Source organism: Geospiza fortis, unplaced genomic scaffold, assembly GCF_000277835.1.
Source record: "Geospiza fortis unplaced genomic scaffold, GeoFor_1.0 scaffold66, whole genome shotgun sequence".
Classification (NCBI taxonomy): domain Eukaryota; kingdom Metazoa; phylum Chordata; class Aves; order Passeriformes; family Thraupidae; genus Geospiza; species Geospiza fortis.
In genome coordinates, this window is record NW_005054312.1 from 8,644,199 (window position 1) to 8,664,281 (window position 20,083).

The 20,083-nt window shown below is 42.9% G+C and overlaps 1 protein-coding gene across 1 annotated transcript in view; it reads left to right on the forward strand.

The window, feature by feature from the left end:
- Positions 1–19,276, forward strand: part of LRRC56 (leucine rich repeat containing 56) — a 57,635-nt gene extending 38,359 nt beyond the window's left edge. The window contains exons 6-14 of the mRNA XM_005419503.3: positions 4,047–4,143; positions 4,542–4,739; positions 8,629–8,806; positions 10,903–11,106; positions 12,428–12,492; positions 13,584–13,714; positions 14,418–14,581; positions 16,931–17,291; positions 18,012–19,276. Of these exons, the coding sequence (XP_005419560.2) occupies positions 4,047–4,143; positions 4,542–4,739; positions 8,629–8,806; positions 10,903–11,106; positions 12,428–12,492; positions 13,584–13,714; positions 14,418–14,581; positions 16,931–17,291; positions 18,012–18,204 (1,591 nt within the window). The 3' untranslated portion in view covers positions 18,205–19,276. The remainder of the gene's footprint in view (positions 1–4,046; positions 4,144–4,541; positions 4,740–8,628; positions 8,807–10,902; positions 11,107–12,427; positions 12,493–13,583; positions 13,715–14,417; positions 14,582–16,930; positions 17,292–18,011) is intronic.
- Positions 19,277–20,083: the final 807 nt, after the last annotated feature.

Below are 20,083 nucleotides of genomic sequence, written 5' to 3' on the forward strand. Positions count from 1 at the left end.
TGAAACATGCCTGTGTGTATACTTGCACGCCATGGTGGTCATGTGTAATCAAACAACTCCTCACTTTGCTCTCACCCCCTCCAAGGTGGATGTGCCAGATGCTCTAGAGCTGGTCCCAGAAGAGACACTCCCATCTCTTGCAAGCTCTTAAGTTCTCGTCTCACCAGCCAAAATATTTCAGAAGAATTTTCAGAAATGCAGGTGCGTGCAGTTGTGAGGAGCAGCTTACTTTGAGCTCCATGGCTGTTTCACCTTACAGCAGCCATGCTCTCAAGGGCAATTATCTCTATAGCAATTAACAAGGGAATTTTCTCTGATGCTACAGCATGAGTCATGCAGCTTCCAAAAGATTAGTTTGTTAGTTACTGAATAAAATGTTTGCAGATGTACTTTGCTATGATTACATCTCTGACTAGGGATGACTCATTACAGATGCAGAAGTAAAGATCTGCAGGGCCAAAATGTGACTGCATGATCCAGAATTTTAGGTTCCTCTAGCAGCTAGCACGACCCCAGTGTCAGCAAGAGGAATTTGGTTCTGCAGTAGAGCCCAAAGGGTAAAAAGTCTTTTTGCCTCTTCTCCTCACTGCCTCTACATTAGCAGGGAGGAGAGGTGACAGTCCTTTGGTCTTCACAAGAGCTGGAGTGCCCTTCTTAAGGGGCAGGAGAAGAGATCTCTTGGGCTGCTGTCTCTTCCCTTAGAGACAGCAAAACTGGGCCAAGTCATACCAAACGGTGCAACAAAGTTCATGCTTTCTTAGTACTTTGTTTCTTGAATTAACGATGAGCTTTGGGACAGCCAACTTCAGCCGTATAAGAAACCACTTCCCATTAGCTTCCATATATTTTTCTATTCTGAAGTGTCTGTTAAAGCATTTTTTTAATAACAAGACTCTGCTATCACACATTGGGTTGCATTGCAAACGTGCAGTGGTTCTGCCTTCTTCAAGTACCCAAGACATGGGATGTACAACCTAATTCTTTCATCTGGAATGCAAATCCTCATCAACTTTGATTAGTATTAACCTTGAAAGTGCTACTCCTGACTCGTGCCAGTTAGCTGTAGGAGAGTCAGAGCTGCAACCCATGAATGAAACTGGAATGGATTTGAGACTAAACTTAGTAGCACAAATTGTGAAGAGTAAGGTAAATAGGCTTTAGAAGTCATTTCAGTTAGGGTCTTCTGATGGTGTGCACAGCAGGAGAATGCTTTAAGGACTTGTTAGCTAATAATTCCTAGTGAGTGCGCCCCATGCATTAACTAGCGCAGTGTGAGTAGGGATTGACCCTGTGTGCACTGGGTTTAACCACAGCCAGCTCTGGAACAGAAAACTGTGGCAAAGAGAAATAAGATTTAACTGTGGAAGTCCTAGACTTCTGACTGTGAGCAGGGAACTGCTTCCACAAATGCATGGAGTGATCAAGGACTAGAGGGAATAACTGTTTGTTCTTGGGGACCTGTGTAAAAATTGCTTGAGAATTAATCCTCTGCTTTGCTTTGGCATTGTTTATATTGACAGAGAAACATTAGGAACAAGCATATTGTGGCAATCTCCTTCTGTGGCAAAAACCCTTCAGTTAAAAATTCAAGATAAATAAAAAATGGAAGTAAAGTCCATTCACCATATCTTACTCTACCATATGTAGAGTAATCAGGTTAGGATTGTCTTCAGTTTTGCTGGCCTAATAAACAGAGCATCTATCAGAAACACTGTTTCAATGACACAAAAACAAGAGTGACTACTTCCCTTTATCTCTGTTCAGTGGTTTACAGAAGAGAAAATTCTGCACCAGAATTAGCCCAAATTTGAAAATCTCATCAGTGCTTGAAGAGGGTCATGAAATGAGCAGTGCAATCCCTTCACGTTATTCCTAATGCCATATTTGTGTTTAAGAGTGTGTTGGCCTTGCTTCATGGTAGGTTGTGTTTTTGTAATTTAATTTAATTTCTTTCTTATTATAGGCATGCAGCTTGCAAATCTAATAATAAATTTTCAGTAAATATTACTTTGGGAGGCATCTGTTCCTTGAGGAAGCCTTAGAACCAGTTTTTGTTTTATTTAGAAAATATGCACAATGTAAATAGACCCTGGAAGATCTTGTGCAAGGCCAGGGATGTGGTGATATGAATTTGGCTTTCTTTATCCTTGTGTCATTAGAGGCAAGCGTCCTGGATGCACAAAATTCACTGCAGGTGTCATGGTTCATATCAGTTGAGAATTTTCTCCTGAAGGGAAGAGTAGCCTTAGATGGAAAGAGATGTTCAATGAGACTGAGATTTTTCTTTTTTGTTTAGTTCTGGCCATTGAGTCAGCGGCACTGTTTGCACCTCAAAGGCTGTAAAATGTAGCATAAACACATTGTGTAGTGTGTCTATTGTGAGCTTATTTAAATGGGCAGCATCCAGGGAAGGGGTAGTTAGAGACACCCAGTGCCTGAGGCCCCTGCAGTGGTAGGGGATGGATGAAGTCAGATAGGTCTGAATTATGTCCATGGACATACCAGTCCCTAGGAGGCAGAGGGGTGGAAACCCCCAATTTCACCTGAAAACTCCCATTCAGCCCTGTATTTGGCCCCTCACAGAAGAGAGGCGCCTGAGGATATTTCTCCTTGCACTTATCCTCTGTTCAGGCTTACACAGGTTCCTTTCTCCTGACAAGGCCCTTCCCAAGTATTCAGATGGTAGAGAAACAACAAAAAATACAGATAAGAATGTGTCTATCCCCGCTCATAAAAGCATTCCTTCCTGACCTCTGGGACTGGCTTGGATGCCCAGTATCCCTGAAGCAGGCAGCTTGACTACAAGGGATTGCTGTAAAGCTGTATCAGAGCTGCATGAGGGACTCAGAGGGAAATGCAAAGCTGGTCTTGTTCCCTGTCATCCACAAAGAGAAGACATGAGTACAACTCTTACCTTGATATTTCAAGATTACAAGGGCCCCCATGACTTCCATCTTCTGCAATTTTCTGTAGAAAACTTACTACTCTCTGTATTATAAGAATGAATATTGTGAGAGATAGCTAATCCAAAATTTTGAGGTCCAATAATCTCTATTTAAGAGCTATTTTAGCTTTTTATGTCATCCTGAGAAGCTTGCCTGGCTTGAGTATGGGTGTTAGACAAGATGGCCTTCCTTCCAACTCAGCCATTACTGTGTTTCTGTGAACTCCATGCCAGTCTCTACCTCCTCTGATAAACTGTCTTTGAATTTAGTTACCCACTGTTTAGTTCTCTATTATTCAATACTCTGATATCTGGCTACAGTCAAAAATTTCTGAGCTTTGGTTGGTTTGGGATTTGATAAAGTGTTGTATTTTGTTTATGTTGGGCTAGTGGCTTTATGCAACTTAATGTTACCAAAGGTGGCAGGTGATTAAGGCCCCAGTTTGATTTGCCACCCTTTTTGTGTTATCTTTGTATTGTGCAGCACTGTAATGTCAGTGGGACATTATGTGTGCGTGGACTCAAGCATGCCAGTGTGTGATTTTTCTGGGTTATGACCAGAAAAAGTTCATATAAGTTATCCCTTATTGACATTTTGCTATGCCCAAAAGGTGGGAAAATAGGATGGAAAGGATTATAATTTTCTGCTGATTTGACAAAAGTGTTATTCCTTTAACCTGCAAAACCAGAAGAGAGGTAACTCTGTAAGAGGGACAGAGTGAGACTGACCATGCAGTCAGCTCAGACGTGTTAATTTGGGTTATATGAGTACAGCCAATGATGCCAGCATAAGAAAACCCCACTTAATTCTTAGCAATTGCCTGTGATTTACAGGCAGAATTACCATGATGTAGCTCTTGGAATAATCTTAATCAAACAGGACTGGGGTGACATGTTGTCATGCAAGAACAAAGGTGACAGTGGGATAAGTAAAGAGGGGTATCATTTTATTCCCCACCTTCAAGGGTGAACATTTTTAATGGAATATCTTGTAAACAATGTGAGATGTGAAGGAAGTAGCAGTGGCCTAGTCTTAGGAAAAAGACAGAAAGTCTTGATTTTTTTCGCTCATTCAAATAGAGCTTGAATTGTTTTTTATAAGGGATCTTGGAACATCATTGTCCCATCTCCGTGTCCTGTGGATGGCTCGGTGTGGGCTGTCAGATTTAGATGGGATCTCTTCCTGCAGCTCTCTAAAAGTAAGTATAGATGTGTCCTGCCAAGCGACAATCTCAGATCTATCTTCAGTTGATATTCTTTACTTTTAGTCTTCATTCTCCTCAGCTCTTGCTTTTCTGGCTAGCTTCGGTTTGATGCCTTGAATTGTGTGAGTTAGTTTAAAAGATGCTACAGTATAACTTTTTAAAATGAGGTGTAACATTCAGGTCTGATCCTGAGTACACCTAAAGCAGTATATGGTCAAATTAGCTCTTATTATTAAAGGCTGCAACAGCCACACTTTATAAAATGTTCACTATCTTGCTAGTTTCATCCTGTGACTTTTAGTATTTCAAGTATTAGAAAAGATTTTGCAAAGCTTCAGTGTTACTTGTGCAAGCCCATGGTTTACATGTTTGTTCTGTTTACTTCTGCTGAGGAACTCTACATTGCTTACAACAATATCTCTGACCTGAGCCAGCTGACCTGGCTGGATCACCTGGAAGTTTTGGACCTGGAAGGGAACAATATTGAGGACATCAACCAGGTGCAGTACCTGAGACTTTGTTGCAAGCTAAGCCACCTGACAGTGGAAGGCAACCTTATTTGCCTGAAGCCAAATGCAGAATCTGCAGAGGTGAGGACTTGGTTTGCACATATTGTGTTATTTTTTTGTCAGTACTTTTTAACTGTGAGTTGGGAATGAGAAATGTTTCTGCATCTTCCTATTGCATCATTCTCAATGATGCCGTGGGATGCATTTCCCACCTTTAATTTTTGTTGATTTTGTGGTCTCATCAGTATGGTCTCCAGGATGACCACAAGTGAAATACAAGACTTCTAGTAAAGCCTTAGGCCTGTTTCCCAGCAATATGAGGAAAAACTTCTTCTCTTGGAATATGAGCACTGGAACAGGTGTCCCAGGAAGGCTGTGGAGTCTCCTCCCCTAGAGATACCCTTTTGGATGTGATCCTATGCAGCCTGCTCCAGGTGAACCTGCTTTAGCAGAAAGGCTGGACTGGGTGGTCTTAAGAAGTCATTTCCAACCCCAACCATTCAGTGATTCTGTGGTGAGACACCAGTTTTTGAGGGTTTTGCATTTCTTTTGGAGGCTCTTCAGTCCAAAATCCAAAAGAATGCCACCATGCTCAGATGTTAAGCCCTCAGAAAAGCAGTGCTTGAGGTAACTGGGGAAAGCTATAATGTTGGAACTGCTTATTGGCCTTTCCCCTGAAAGCTTAAAATCAAATGACCAAAAAGACCTTCAGAAAAAGTTGAAGATGCAAAAGTGACTCACATCTTACATACTAAAATGATGGAATAGTTTCTACTGAGGTATTTTGTTGAAGGTATGAAAGAGCCTCTGTGACACAAAGATGAGAACAGAGTAATACATTATCTGATTTCGGTTTCAGGGCTCTCAACAAGCAAAGCAAGGGAGATCTAATTCTACATGAACAGCCTCAGAGCTGTATTACTCTCTTTGACTTTCTCGTTCTTCATAAAAAAGCATTGTTGGGATATTAAAACACCAACATATTGCCATCCAGGTCTTTTGGAAGGTCTGTGGACACATACAGAGTTATGTAAAACACAGGTCTCACTAAGGATGGTGCAATTCCCAATGGCACCATAAACAGCTGATAATGCAGGTCCAAAATCAGAGCTGATGCTGTTATCCCACCGTAACATATTCTATAGCTTTTCTGTGTATTTTAAAGAAGTTATGTTGATGCTGTTAATTTGCCTAAAAGATTGGGTTTGATGTTTTTCCTGGACTTAGACTTGAAAACACTAAAACTCAATCATGCAATAGATAGATATTTTAAATCTTAGCACTTCTTAAATATACGAGTTAATAGCATTTTTCAGATGTAATTGTTGGCTTGATCTTATTGTTCAGTAAAAGGGGCCATGGAAGGTAGCTCTTTAGCTGTCATAGTTTTCCTCTCTGGAATTCAAAAGAAAATATTATATACTTGCCTTTCTGGTTTAAAGTGGTGGAATTATCCTTAAGGGACCACATTGTAACTGCTTGTAACCAAAATAATTTCTCCATTTTGGAACATTTCTCCCTTATGGAAGATGTAATCATGAGAGGGAAAACATATTCCTGCAGTAAGGAAGCACTGCCTGCTTGTGATGGACAAGGCATGCCTGCTTACTCTTTCTACTCCCATGGAGATAAATTCAGCTACTGACACTTCATATCATAGCTTCCTACTATGGAAATGGTGCAGTGTATCCTAACAGCACAGAAGGTCTGATTCTACTCCCTTGTTGCTCCTGCTCAATGAAAGTGGGATTTTTGGAGGATTTGGCATCTTCAGTCTTTAAGTGTACTTGTAGTGGAGAAATGTCAGATTTCCCTTGGTCGGTTCAGGTGAAATGAGTCCTTGGGATGCTCTGCATGTTGTCCCATAATGGAAGTACAAAGAGCAGTGGTATGTGGTGGTGTGCCCTCCTGCTCTTCTCCATGCAGAATGGCTGTCTCTACTCCTGTGCAAGTAGGTGCTAAGATCTGATCAGTGAGAGATGCTTCTGCCCGAGTTACAGTGCAAACCTTATGCCAAAGTCAGTGATACAGATTTTATTTAACAGTAAATGTGAGGTAGAGAAATAAAAATAAATAGAAAAGAGAGGAGAGAGAAGAATATTGTCACCACCCATGGATCCAGTGGCATCCCTGTTGATCATTCTTCAGCCTGGACTTCTTGGTGGTAGGGTCCCAACGTCATTCAAAACTTTTCATTCTTTACCCATTTTAGCAAACAAAGGAATTAAGCATTAATTGGCTGCATGGTTCTCTTATGCTATTGGGTAAATGATTATCTCTTGTGTCTAATGCTAATTAGTCCACATGCTTAGTCTTTCTTTTCTTTTGAGCCAATGATCACAAGGTTCCCCTGTCAAAACTTTTTCCCAGTGGGAACTGATTTTAGCAGAGTTGCTGGTTTGCCTTTCCTTGTGGCCTGTGAATTCTGCATTTTTTTGTTTCCATTATCAGTGATACATTCTTCTCAGCTTTGTTAACCTTGCCCTAAGTGTGAGATAACACCCAGACAATAGCACCACCTTTATCTTATCTACAGTCCAAGTTCCAGGTATCCACAGAGGAATATCCGGGGAGGCTTCAAGTGGTCATTGGTGGTTGCAGATGTGAATTTGTCCAGGCAATCAGCACAAAGGTGTATTTTACACTGAGCTGTAGCAGAGGCAGACTGTGAGTTTGTTGTAGTCTCCCACCCAGTGTCTGTGTTGGGAAGATGCTTTGCTCTCAGGTGGTCATAAGCAGAAGTCTTTCTGTGGGGCCTGCCATTCGCTGCTGAGAGCTTCTCCATGGACTTTGTTGCTTTCTTGATTTCAGTGGATGTTTGCAATTTTTTAGTGTATAGAAAAGCCATTTAGAAAAGAGTATATGTGGGCTTTGGTGTGCCCTTGATGGCCAACTCTAATTCCTCAAGCTCCTTCTTGTAGTCTGGCCCTTGCTAAAGGTCTGTAAAAGCTCTCCTATTTATTTACTTTTAATCTACAGAATGGTCCAGCTAAATTTACTGCTCTTTCTTCAGATGGCCTGTTTGCTCCCTGTAATTTGATTTTCAGATGAGCTCATCTTCCCCTGTTATCTAAACCAAGAGCAACAACTTGATGATAAATGCTGCAGTCTCTGTAGCTGTAATGTAACATGAGCGTAACATGATTCTTCTCTTCAACAGGACATGGCTGGGAATTGGCTGTAGCTGAGAATGGTTGACTCAATTTCTAAATTAAGATTAAAGACTTAGTTTGCAAAAATTAGTGTCTGCCTCTTAACAACAACTAACACATTTTATTTGGTGAGTTCCCTCTGCCAACATCAGTGCTGCATCATGCAGTGAGAGGGAGCATCCAAGCAGCCAAACCCCACAGAAAGATTTCTGTTTATGACCACTCTGTGTTGAATGAGGACTTGGCTTTGAGGGGGTTTCTAATATTTCATGCATTGTCCTGAAAAGCATAAGATCTGCCTGGGTGAAGCAATTGATTGGTGGGTAGCTGTCCATTTGTATTCTGCTGCCATCAGTGCACTTGTGCTTTATACTTTTTTTACTGTGTGCCTAAAAACACAATCCATGGAAGTGCTCTTTCTTTCTCCGTCAGCAGGTGTATCAACACTCATGTTTTCAAGCCTTTCTATCACCTGAGTATTGAGGCAAACACCAGAGAATCACAAAAGCAGGGAGACAGATTGGTTTAATACTGAGGGAGCCCAGGCTTTCCATGGGCATCCATGGCCTTTTTGCTTTTGCACATTACACATAATATAACAAAGACAAATGGCAAAGTCTTCAGTGGGTAAGCAAAAAAGGAGCCTTTAGGTGAAGGCCGTGTCTTTGCAGTCCTCAGGACATTTTCATTATCAGTTCAAGTAGAAATTATGTGAGGAGCATTTCAAATTGTATGGCAGTCATAGAAATTGAACAGTATTGAGTTACTGGAAGTCCACAGACTGTTAAGTAAACTGACCACTTTCTCAATTTCTCCAGGATCCAGACTATAATTACAGAGCAGAAGTAAAAAAACTCATTCCCCATTTGAAGTATTTGGATGGGATACCAGCAAGCCAGACTACTCTCCTTCCTTCCAAGAAGGTGCATGAAGATTCTCTAATCATCAAGGAATCCATCAAGGAAGGTGGTTTAGCCAAAGACATTTCATGGTTAGGTATGACAGGTTTCTTGTTGGGGTTAATTTTTCAAGTTATGATGTGAAAGAAAAGACGAAGAGCAAGGCAACCTCTTTAAAGCCAATCTTTACTTATAGTGAAGGGACAAAGGATGTTGTTTTCTTCACCTGGGAAGTAAGAAAGCTGGAATTCAGCAGAAAACAGTTCAGATTTAAATGGAAGTTGTCCTAAACTGGGCATCAAGATCAAAAATTCAGACAACTTCTAGAGCATCAAGCAAATATAGCAGTAGCTGGGAGTCTGTACTTAGGGCTTGTTCTGCATGATGGGAAGAAGCAAAACTTGGAAAGGAATGTTTCAACAACAGCTGTTCACAGCTCTTTCCATGGTAACAGTCAATCCCATGTAGCATGGATGTGGTAGGATTTCCTATTCCAGTTTAATAATAGGAAAGGCAATCTGGTTACCACCCTTCAGTGGCAGCAACATCCCAGAAAGATTGCATGGTCTTGTAAGAAATCTGTTCCACTTTCTTTGTTATTAGATTAAGTTCATTACATTCATTAGTAGAGAATAAATGGTTTGAAAGTAAATCTGTTGTCCCCTTGCCTGCAGCCTTGGTAATAGTTCAGATGTCCATGCTTTTACGTGTCATGCTACATGCACTTTATCACATACTGTTAAATATTGCACAGTATTTCCTAGAACTGCTCATGTTGCTTCCCATTAATGTGGGCAATGCAGTTGGCTTCCCAGCCCCCTCCCCAGGTTGTGGTTTGCCTGCCAACTGCACTCCATTAAAAATTTAGTTTGTTTTGGAATAAGTACATACATTTGTCATTTATTGAATCCCTATGGGTCCAAATCATTAGTTGTAATAGTAGTCATGGTAGGGAAAAAGTCCATTAAAATCTGATCCTTCAGTGATTGTGCTTTGGCAACATCACCTGAGGTTCAGAAAACTAGTTAACAAAGTTTGCTGACAGAAGCAGTAGGGGCAGAGCACAAAATTGTGAATTCATGTAATTCCCTGGTGTAACCAGGCTTATATTCTTGCTGGCAGCTCTAAACCAGTAAGTTCATACAGTCAGAATCAGACATCCCAGTACATTTTTCTTTCCAGTAGCAATGTTGATTTGGGTACTTTTCACATGGAGTGTATTTCATGGGTTCATGTTAACAGCTATGTCCAAGATGTATTAAAGGTCCCTAACACTCAACTCTTAAGGAGGTGGCCATATTATCACAGAGCTGATGCCTCCCTTTGGAGGTGCTCAGCACTTTAAAAAGCACATTATTCATCTGGGCACTGGAATGAAATTCTCTCTCCCATGGGTTGTTGGCTGCATATGCTGCTCTTAGAGCTGTGTTGTGCTCCCAGGATAGGCAGCAGTTGGGCAGGTAAGAGGCCAAGGCTCTGTCTGCCTTTTCTAGTTTTTGTATAATCCTTCCTGTCCTACAGCATTACAAAAACAATTTTCACCTTTCTTTCTGTGGCAGAGAACTATCTGTCTCTGAGGCAATACTGGAAAAATCTATCATTGCCATTCTCAGATTTTTGTAACTCCTGGTACAGTTTCTCCTGTTTGACTGGTGGCTCTGGTAAGGTGTCCATCACCATCTGCATTGTGCCAGGGCATTTAAGCAATGTATTTTAGGACTGGGGCCTAGGCTGTGCCTGCAGCAAGTCTGGAATGGTTTCCCTGTGGGCAGGTGGGCAGCAAATGAGAGGCAGCTCACAGTTATCCTGGGCATGCAGGCAGGGAAAGTAGCAGAGCCCTGGATGTGTCCAGGCTCCCCTGTGGGGCAGCCAGAGGTGGGTGGTGAGCACAGAGCAGTTCCTGACCCATAACCTCAGTAGTCTGTCTCTGGTGCCCAGAAGCAGAAGAAGAGTGGGAAGGGATATCAGTTTAGTTAGGGATCCCCAGATTCTGCCATGACTGTACAGCACTGGAAGACCTCCTTCTCTGGGCTGGACCCATTCCAGCATGTTTCTTGTAGCTGCAGTTACATATGTTTTTGTCCTCTATAGCTCCAGGTGTGCAGCAGCAGTCACCATATTGGCAAGGTACAGTGATGGTGTGGTTTGAAGCCTTGCATAACTGTGCTTGCACTAATGAAGTCTCTCTTCTAGGTCCATATCTTGGAGAAGTAGCAAAGCAGTCCGAATGCAGCCCAAAAGCCCCAACAACTTCCAGACCTGGAAATGCACGGTGTTCTGCTAGTGCAGGGACTTCTAGTGATGCCAGCCTCTTGGGCGGTGGCTGTCCTCTTCCAGATCCCACTGTTTTTCCTGATAAGCTGTTCTCAAAAGATGACTCCAGTGATTTGACACATGGTAATGTATGTTTTTTTAATCCTGTTCTTTCCCACACCTCCACCTCCTTCTGAATGTTATTGCTGATGAAAGCCAGGGTGCTTTGAATGCCACCCACCCATGCCACTGCTAATCAGGTTTAGCATATGTTATCTTCCACGAGACTCGCCTAGGCTTAGGCTTTCCTAAGCATAGGCTTTCCTTTATTTCCCCGTGCAGCAGAAGGTGCCAGTCACCTGCACTGCCCATCCTCAGCCCCCTGCCCCCATGTGCTACTGTCCCTTTTCACAGCCCCATACTGCAGTGCTGCTCCCCTTTCAGACCTCTTTGCAGCTGTCCTGCTTGAGTAACACCAGGGCACGTCCTGTTCAGCCATGGGAGCGTGGTCCAAGGCAGTCCTCCAGAGAGCTGTGGTGATGCACATTCTCTCCCCGCTGCATCATGGGCTCAGACTGTATGTACTGCAGTCTCATACTGCAGCAGCATCACTGCTGGCAATGAGCACTTGGGTCTGGGTTTCCAGAGGTTGGTCCTTCAGCAAGAGTCAGTTCCTTGACTTCACATTCTGATCTACAAGCTAGTCCAAAACACAGGTCTACCACTGCCCTTCTTGCCCTAGTCACTTGGAAATACCACCCATCCTTCCCTGACCCTGGAAACACCGTGATGGTGTAACTCCACCAGCCCATGGACTGCAGATTAGATGTCATTTGTTTCCAGGCATTGTGGGCTGCTTTTCTCAGATGCTAGTCTCTCCTCAGTTCCCTGCCTATGGGTAGGACTCGGAATGATGGATTAGATGAAGCAATGCAGAGTCAACAGCTGAGTGCACATTTGGAAATGTACATGGAAACCAAGTACAGCTTGTCAGGGAATGAGACTGTAGTTTTACACACACTTTTAGGCAGCTAACACTACTGAGACAGTTTCACCCAATGTTCACTGCTTCTTCTGACCCTTTGTCGCCTTATCTCTTTTTAACCTGATTTTAATCAAGATCCAGCTGAAAAATAATCCAGCACAACAAACAAAAAAGACTCCCCAAAATAATATTTTTTTTAAATCTGAATTTGTTCCCTGATCTGACTGACCATGTACCCACACAAATATTTGCACCAGCACAGCTAAGGAGGCAGGGCAGGGTCAGAAGAAGACAGATTCTGGTGGAAGCAGAGAAGCTGCCTCTTAGCAGCAGTGTCAGGCCATGCCAGCTGACACTGTGAACCTACACCATGAATATTATAACTTCCTGTCTATGGGAAATTGTATTAACTGACTTCAATGACAGCACTGTTTGTTAAATGCTGGAGTAAAATGTTTTCTCTTTTCCTGTTTTTCTTAGGACTCCGTCAGGTTATATGTGGGAACCCTGCCAAGGCCCTCCATGTGAGGAGGCAAAAGCTAGGTGTATGTTTTTCTTGTAAACTTCACATTGCTGCATGGTGACCCCCCCTAACTCCTGGGATAAACTGAACTCCCAGTGTGGCTTGTAGCAGCTCACTCTCTTCTGTAGCCCAAGAACCCCCAAGATGCAGTTGCCTTGAGGAGGACAGAGGGTCCCTTGCCATGATGTTGCATGTGCCCATGTGTTAGCAGCAGTGGACCATCAGCTGCAAGGGAGCAGTGAAAATCACGTATCATCCTCCTGCAATGAGCAAAGTACAAGGCAGGCTTGCAAAACTTGATAGTATTTCTACAACAGCTATTAAGAAAAAGACTTTTTTCAGCAGTGTTTCTTTGATGTTGGTGTAAACAGCCAGCTTGCTAATGCTGCAAGGTCATTCCTATTGACTGAACAAACACAAAGCCAAAGTTTGTTCTTCTTGGCAGTGGGGTGGTGCCCCTGCCCTGTGGGTCAGCCTGCTCAATTTGGCTGTAATTCAGTGAGAGGATACCCATGTGTGTAAAGGGGAGCAGCCTGGCTTGTCATGGTCAGCTTTTGTTGGCCCTGAGGTTCAACACAGCACAGCTACACATGAGTAGATTTAAACAGGCTGGGGTAAATCAGGGAGATGCACAGGACACAGACTTAATGCTCACAACAGATGTTAAAGAACTGCAGGGAAAAGATGTGTACTCCCCATGTCTTTCTGCTACCACAGCCTCAGCATAGGAAGCTTTTCTGAAACAAATTTGAACATTTTAGTGAATTATTGTGTGCTAAGAACTGGGATGTGGAATTGAGCTGTGGTCATATACTGAGTGATGCAGTTTCTGTGGTACTGGTCTTAATATGCTTGTTGGTGTAGGTGCTATAGGCTTATATCCAGTGAAATATAAATCAACAGTTTTGTCACTGCTACCCTGGGTTCCTCAGGCTGTAATAGTACATGACTGGGAAGTGAGACTTCTCAAAACTGGGGAGTTAGAAAATGATGAGGGATGATCTAAAAGCTCAGAAGCAACAGTGGGCTTTGATGTATGCTGAAATCCACATCCAGAAACTGAGCTGGGAAGAGTTCCCATGGATATCTAGATAACTTGTGTCATTTCCACAGCCACCTGCTGTGAGCCCTTTGAAACTGTCTGGTCTGACGACAGAAAACCTTTGTGGCTCTGGAGGAGGAAGAGATCTGCACCAGGAAAAGGTGTCCTCTGACCTGGGAGCATGGACAGAGCAGCACAAGGGGTGAGACCGCCGGGGAAATCTTGCCATGCCATAAACTGTGCATTCATTTTCTGCTGCAAAAGTAAGATCAGCGCTTTGGCCACCTGCTGGTGGTTTCGAGGGATGGTCTCGGCCCTTGCCTTCCTGTCCTTGCTTTGGGCGGCAGTCCTCCCACCTGGAGCATCTGCAGGATGGCAAGGAAGAAGAATCCTCTTCCTTCTCTCTGGAGCACAGGCAGGATGGGCTCACTCCTTAGCAAGAGCAAAGAAATCACTTTTCATAACTGGTGAGCTGTTCTTGTCCCTGACAGTGTCTAGTAAAAGAGCTGAAAGGGGATGAGCTTTTCTGCAAGCAGCACATTGGCCTAAGCTAACAAAAGGCTAAAAGACAAATACCTCCTTGCTGAGATCTCATAGATCTCACAGACAGGTAATGGTTATTTTGGAAGTAAAAATGTTTTTATTTCTCTAAGCTTACTTCACTGGGTAGTATTTTAAATCTGCCCCACTTCACCTGATTAACTTTAGGATGCTTGAGATAATCAGACACAAGCATCTTAGATGGCTGATCCAATTAAAATGAGTTTTCATATCTCCTGGTAGGTGTGAAGTAACAGTGGGTAACTAAATCCACTGCTGGGGTGTTTGCCTGAGTGGCTGCATTTGACCAGCTGCATAAACACAGTCAAAAGCTAATTAAAGGTGTGATACTTGATGATGTCCAGGTGCCTGCAAACAGGTCAGCAAGGACAAGCCAGCCAAGCACTGAAGGTGAATAAAGGTGAAGACTGGAGCCCGACTGACAGCTTAGAAAATGAGTTGAGGGAGGCCTGTGATGAGGACCTCATTGAAAGGATTTCACTTGACTCTTCTTCCCACTCCTCCTCAGGTACTGGACCTAAACCCCTGGGGGAGAGTTGGCCTTGGGCCAGACACGTGCTGTTTGTAGATAGGTGCACGGGTAATCCAGTGTTCTATGGGATCTGGCATCTGTGCTCCAGGGCAGCAACTGGAAAATGCCATTGCAGGGCCAGACCCTAAGCAATCCATTCCAGTTTTTAAGCAGGACATTGTGGCCAGCTGTGTTGACCATAGTTGATATATTTCAGCATGAATATGTAGAATTAAGAGGAGCAAAGGTGATCCCACACTAGCTTAGCATCAAGTGTAGTAGAAGGACAGGTCTCTTTTACTTTGTGACATTAATTTATGACAGTGGCAGGTAAGTCTAAAATGTTGTCATTCCTACTGAGCTGTATTTGAACCCAGTTGGCACTGATGTAAATAATGGCTGAGCTAGTGATTAAGGTTTAACTGAATTATTGGGAATTCTGGAAAGATACACAACCAAAAGGATGCATTCAATAAAAGGTTTAAAAATGGAACATGCTCTTCTACTCAGGAATAAAGCCAAAGGCTTCTCAGAAACTGCATTTACGTGAATGAAAGCAGAATTCCCACTCTTCACTACTTGTTGAATATTGTCTTTAAGAATATTAAAAACATTAATAATGGTTATTCCAAACACATATCAAATAGAGGACCATATATAATTACAACTTCAATCTTTTTTCTGTTGTGAATCAAAACAACTCCTTTTTTCTCAATATGTGAAAGCATGTGAGTTTTCATTTTACATTTCTTTCGAGGGTAAAAATGGATCTACTAAAATTTAGAAAAATATAATATATTTTGAAAAAAAACTGGAAATATCATTAAATTTTTCAAAGCCTCTACGTGTATTAACAGTACTATAAACAGTATCTCCCTAACAAGAATAAAAGCTGTTTGGAAAAATCTAAAGGAATGGCCTACTGTCCAGTGGCCACAGAAGTCTTAGATTATGATCTCATGATCTCTTTAGATTTAATCTGATCTTTTTAGATTTTATATGATTTCTTTACATTGAGTATGATGGTCTCATCATCCTTCTAGATTGACAAGACAATGTCACAAACATCCCACAGTGTACCATTGTCCTGCCCTATAGTACTGTGAAAGTTAATGGTTGGGCATGGATCTGTCCATCTTCTAACTAAATCTGCAGGATGATGATGGAGTAGTTTGAAATCTAGAATTGTCTGAGGTGGTGGGGGGACTGACCAGGATCCTAATGACACTCAGAAGTGTGTCCAGTCCAGTGTGAGTTTCTCACAGAAGAACTTGTTGCTGGAAGCAATCCTTCTGACCAGAAAAGGACAAGTCATCTGAGCAAAGCCACTCTTACATAAAAATGTTTGCAGCATCAGATCCATATAAACTGCATTTTTTGGAAGGCGTTGAATGTTATTTCAGGCTCTTGAGTCAGACATACCAGTCTCTCAGAATGGCTCTACTTAAAAACAAATATGAAGTTTGGACATTTTAAAAGCATATCATATGATACAAACTGTTCCATGAAAACTTTTTATCAGCTTTACCTAGGCAGTAAAATACATCCTCATCAGCTGGTAGCCACAGAGATGAACTTTCTGGGCCTGAGTTTTGGTGGCACATTCTTTAGATTATGTTCCTGCCCTGGACCCTGCACATCAGGCACTTAGGTACAGTTGGGTTCTTTTAATAGACAAGAGCAATTGGATCCCTGCTATTTATAGAATGGTTGGTTCTTTCAATAGAAAAGGGCAATCAGATCCCTGCTATATTTAGAATGGTTCTAAGCATGTGTGCATGATGGTTATATTTATAAGTCAGCAACAAGATTTTTCTTCTCTGTGTGTTGCACATATTGCATGGAGAGAATGACATGGCTGAAACACAAACAGCCAGAAAGTAGCCCTGCATGTAGTGCAATATTTTCCCCAGCAGTCAGGCACTTATTATGAGATTCCATAATCTCTGCCTCTGATTTAAAAAGTGGATCTGCTCATCTGTGATTACTTCTCTGCCTTGCACTTCAGATCACTGGAAGGAGCCTTAAGGTATTTAGAGCAAGTCAGTGCAGACACTGGCAGGGAATGATGCAGGTGTGATCCTGCCTGAGAACAGGAGGGCAGGTGAGCTCGTGGGTGCCCTGTGAGCTCTGCCTGTGAGCTGTTCCTTACTTGACACATCACCAGCAGTGCTGGCAGGGAGGCTGACAGTGAACCAAACCAACTGTCAGAGGAAACAATTCAACACGGACACATCTGCCCACCCAGCTCCATCACACAACATCTCCAAAACCTTCCACTCCCTGGGTTAGTCATGTACCAGTCAGATGAACTGGTAAATCACTGTGCTTTCCACTCTGTTTCAGGTTCATCACAGGCTCAGGAGGGTGCAGTGTTCTCCAACACAAAACGTTATCTAATTCCATCCCCTCCAAAAAACCCTTCACCTGCCTCTGCAGTGGATGTTGCAGCAAGACCCTGGAAAACAAGGAATCATAGGGGCATAAAAATACCCAGCCAAGAGGAGGACAGACAGTGTACACAGAAATACCAGTCAAAGGCTCATGAAGAGAATTCAGCCCAGCCTCTGGACAAAGAACCTGCTCTCCTGGGCCTCCACAGCACGATGGCTGCCTCTGGATCCCAAGGGCACTGCCAGCCTGTGGGCTGCACCAGCCAGCCAAGGCCCATTCCAGGACCAGCAGCTGTTGGGTCACCAAGGATCAGGTATGTGCACTGGAATGCATCTGGGGAAGGGACTTCATGGCGGGAAAAGGCAGATTTCTGTATGGTCTCTGGGGTCTCCTGCTTCTTCTGTGAAATCAATTCCTTTTATTTGTGCTGACATTTACCTTTGACTGTCTAAAGCTAATGAAACATTTTCCCATGCTCCTTATAGCTTGAGTATTGTAAATTTTGTATTTTCTTGAATAATAGCCCAGAATTTTGCTGTTTTCTTACTGCTCCATTCTCATGTTCCCCACCCAGAGCCAATGCTGTGTCTGTTGCAAAGATCTTGTGGCACTTGTTCAAAACTCTCCTCCAGTACACTCCAGGAAGGGTTCCTGACATCCCACTTGGGTTTTTTCCCTGACAAAAATTCATGCTAGAATGAGCTCTGGAAAATAAAGTAGGCATTACAGAAGTGTCACATGTACCAAAACCTTTTTATTTCTGAACCTGTTTGCTGTAAATTTAGCATCATGTTGTTGCTTCTTTGAAGAAATACAACAGAGGACTTGTGACATGACAGCTTGGGTTTGAGTTAATGTGGTCATTTTGGAGTCAGCAAAGGCAGAGAGCATGTGCCTTGTGTGGGGAGCTCATGTGCCTGGGGCTTCTCCCAGGCCCAGCAGCTTTTGGTTCAGTTTTCAGAGCTGCTGAGGAGAATGCAGATATTAAAATCCAGAGTGCAGTCTCACCACAGAGTTTTCCTCTTTTCCTCAGGCCCATCATGGATGAGAGCCCTTCTAAAGAGATCAACCACCAGCATCCAGCTGCCTGCTCATCCACAAAAGCCTTGCAGAGGTTCAGGCCAATGAATTCTGTTTGGCCCCTGACTGCCAGGTCCATTCTACAGTCATTGCCACACAAATCCAGTGCCACAAAAACATCTCAGAACAGAAGTCCTCAGTCCTAGAAGGTACCCAGTTGCCAGCATGTGTTGGAGCCATGTACACGGTGCAGCCGTGAAGGATCAATGCTAACTTGCAGCTTCTTCTGCAAGCTAAACACAGAGCAGTTCAAACAATTAATGTGATTTGCCTCAATTCAGGATACAGCTGGTCCAGAAATATTTTAAGAGCAACCACTGATCAACCAATGAGCTATAATGAATGTCTTATTACAGAAAAATGTGGTTATTTTTGCAACCTATACACACTAAAACAGAACAAATCCTATCATACTTCCTCTCATCCACACCATGCCCAGCTCTGTGAGTCAGGCAGGGACACCAAACAGAGCAGAGCATGGAGCCTGCTGTCTGTGGAGAGGGCTGGAGGATGTGACCTACCAGCAGCCAGCAGTGTGCCTTTTGCAGTCCTGGATGTTAAACATGCAAGGGCCAAAACCAAGGGCTTGAGAGGAAGTGTTGACCAGAGCAGGTTCTAAGGGAGGGGTTGCTGTGTTGCCTGAGGAAAACCTCAGAAAGGCTGGGTGGTTCAAGAGTTTATGCTCCCACAGGAGCTCACCCTATTCACAGGCATTGGAGGTTCTTGTAGGATGCATTGCTATGGGAGCAAATGCTGAACAAGTGGCTTATCCCAATATTAACATGTTTGTTTGCTCCATAGCTACCTGGAAGGATTTGTCTCACTTCCTCTGAATAGACATGCATTCCACAATTTCTCTAGCAGAGCTGACTTCTGTCACCAGGTGTCAGAGCATCCTCTGCATGTGCCTTTCACCTCCATCCCATTTCTAGCATTCTCAGATCAAATAGACTTTCCAATTTGTTATAATTGGATAATTTTAAGTGATGATGCAGCAAAGCAGGGAAGTAAGGGAATAATCTCTTTTTTTTTCAGTAGGGCATTTGTTCCATGTTCAGGTAAGATCCAAAACATCTGTTTTAGTGACTGCAGTCTGTGAGATGCTGTTCCAAATGACTGTGTCTTTCAACTTTATTGATGTTGCAGTCTGACTCCAAGCATCATCACATTTTTTCAGGTTAAATTACTATGTTACATTACATTTTTTAAATCAGTTTGTAAAACAGTAATTACATGATGAATTAATGAATTGGTTTATGCTTCCTTTCTGCTGGCCATCTTAACTTAGAGAAGCAGAATAGACCCTGAAACTTCCTTTTTGTCATGATGCTCCTTGCACCACTTTATCTTACAAAACAGTCTGGAGCTTGAAGTGAGTTTGCCCAGTTTTGGTGTGTCCTAGCAGAAATCATCTATCAAAAATAATTTAAAACTATGTGGTAAGTGATTTTATGCAATACTATGGATGCAGGCAGGATTTCACCCAGCAACAATGCCTGTGCCCTTAAATAGGCTCCTAAATCTGACTTTTTGCCAGTGTCACTGACAATACCATCACACACACACAAAAAAAGCTGGCCTTGTAAAAGAAAGAAGACGCTGACAGCGCTGACCCTTCTCTATATCCAGGTCCTGCTAGGGGGTGATGGGTAGAACTGTCTTCTCCAGATATTCAGAGCCTCCTTCTCAATCGACATCTTTCATTTCAAAGGGGTGGAGGGGAAAAAAATTCAGTGGGTCTGGACATGAGCATCTGCAGAGACAAAACTCTTGGTACAGATCTGGAAAGTCTCTCAAAAGCATCTGTGGTCTCATCTCGCAGCAAACTCCACGTGGCTCTGTATGTGCACAGAGCAAGAAGCTTCTCTGAGCTGGCAGAGAGGATGTGGAGAAATGCTCAGAAAAAAAAACAGCTCTGCCCTAGTGTGTGGGAAATCAGTGCCTGAGGGCTTCATCAAAACCATTTAACTCATTGTTTCCTGTTGTACCTTCCCATCAGACATCCCAGTGGTGACTCTCAGGGCT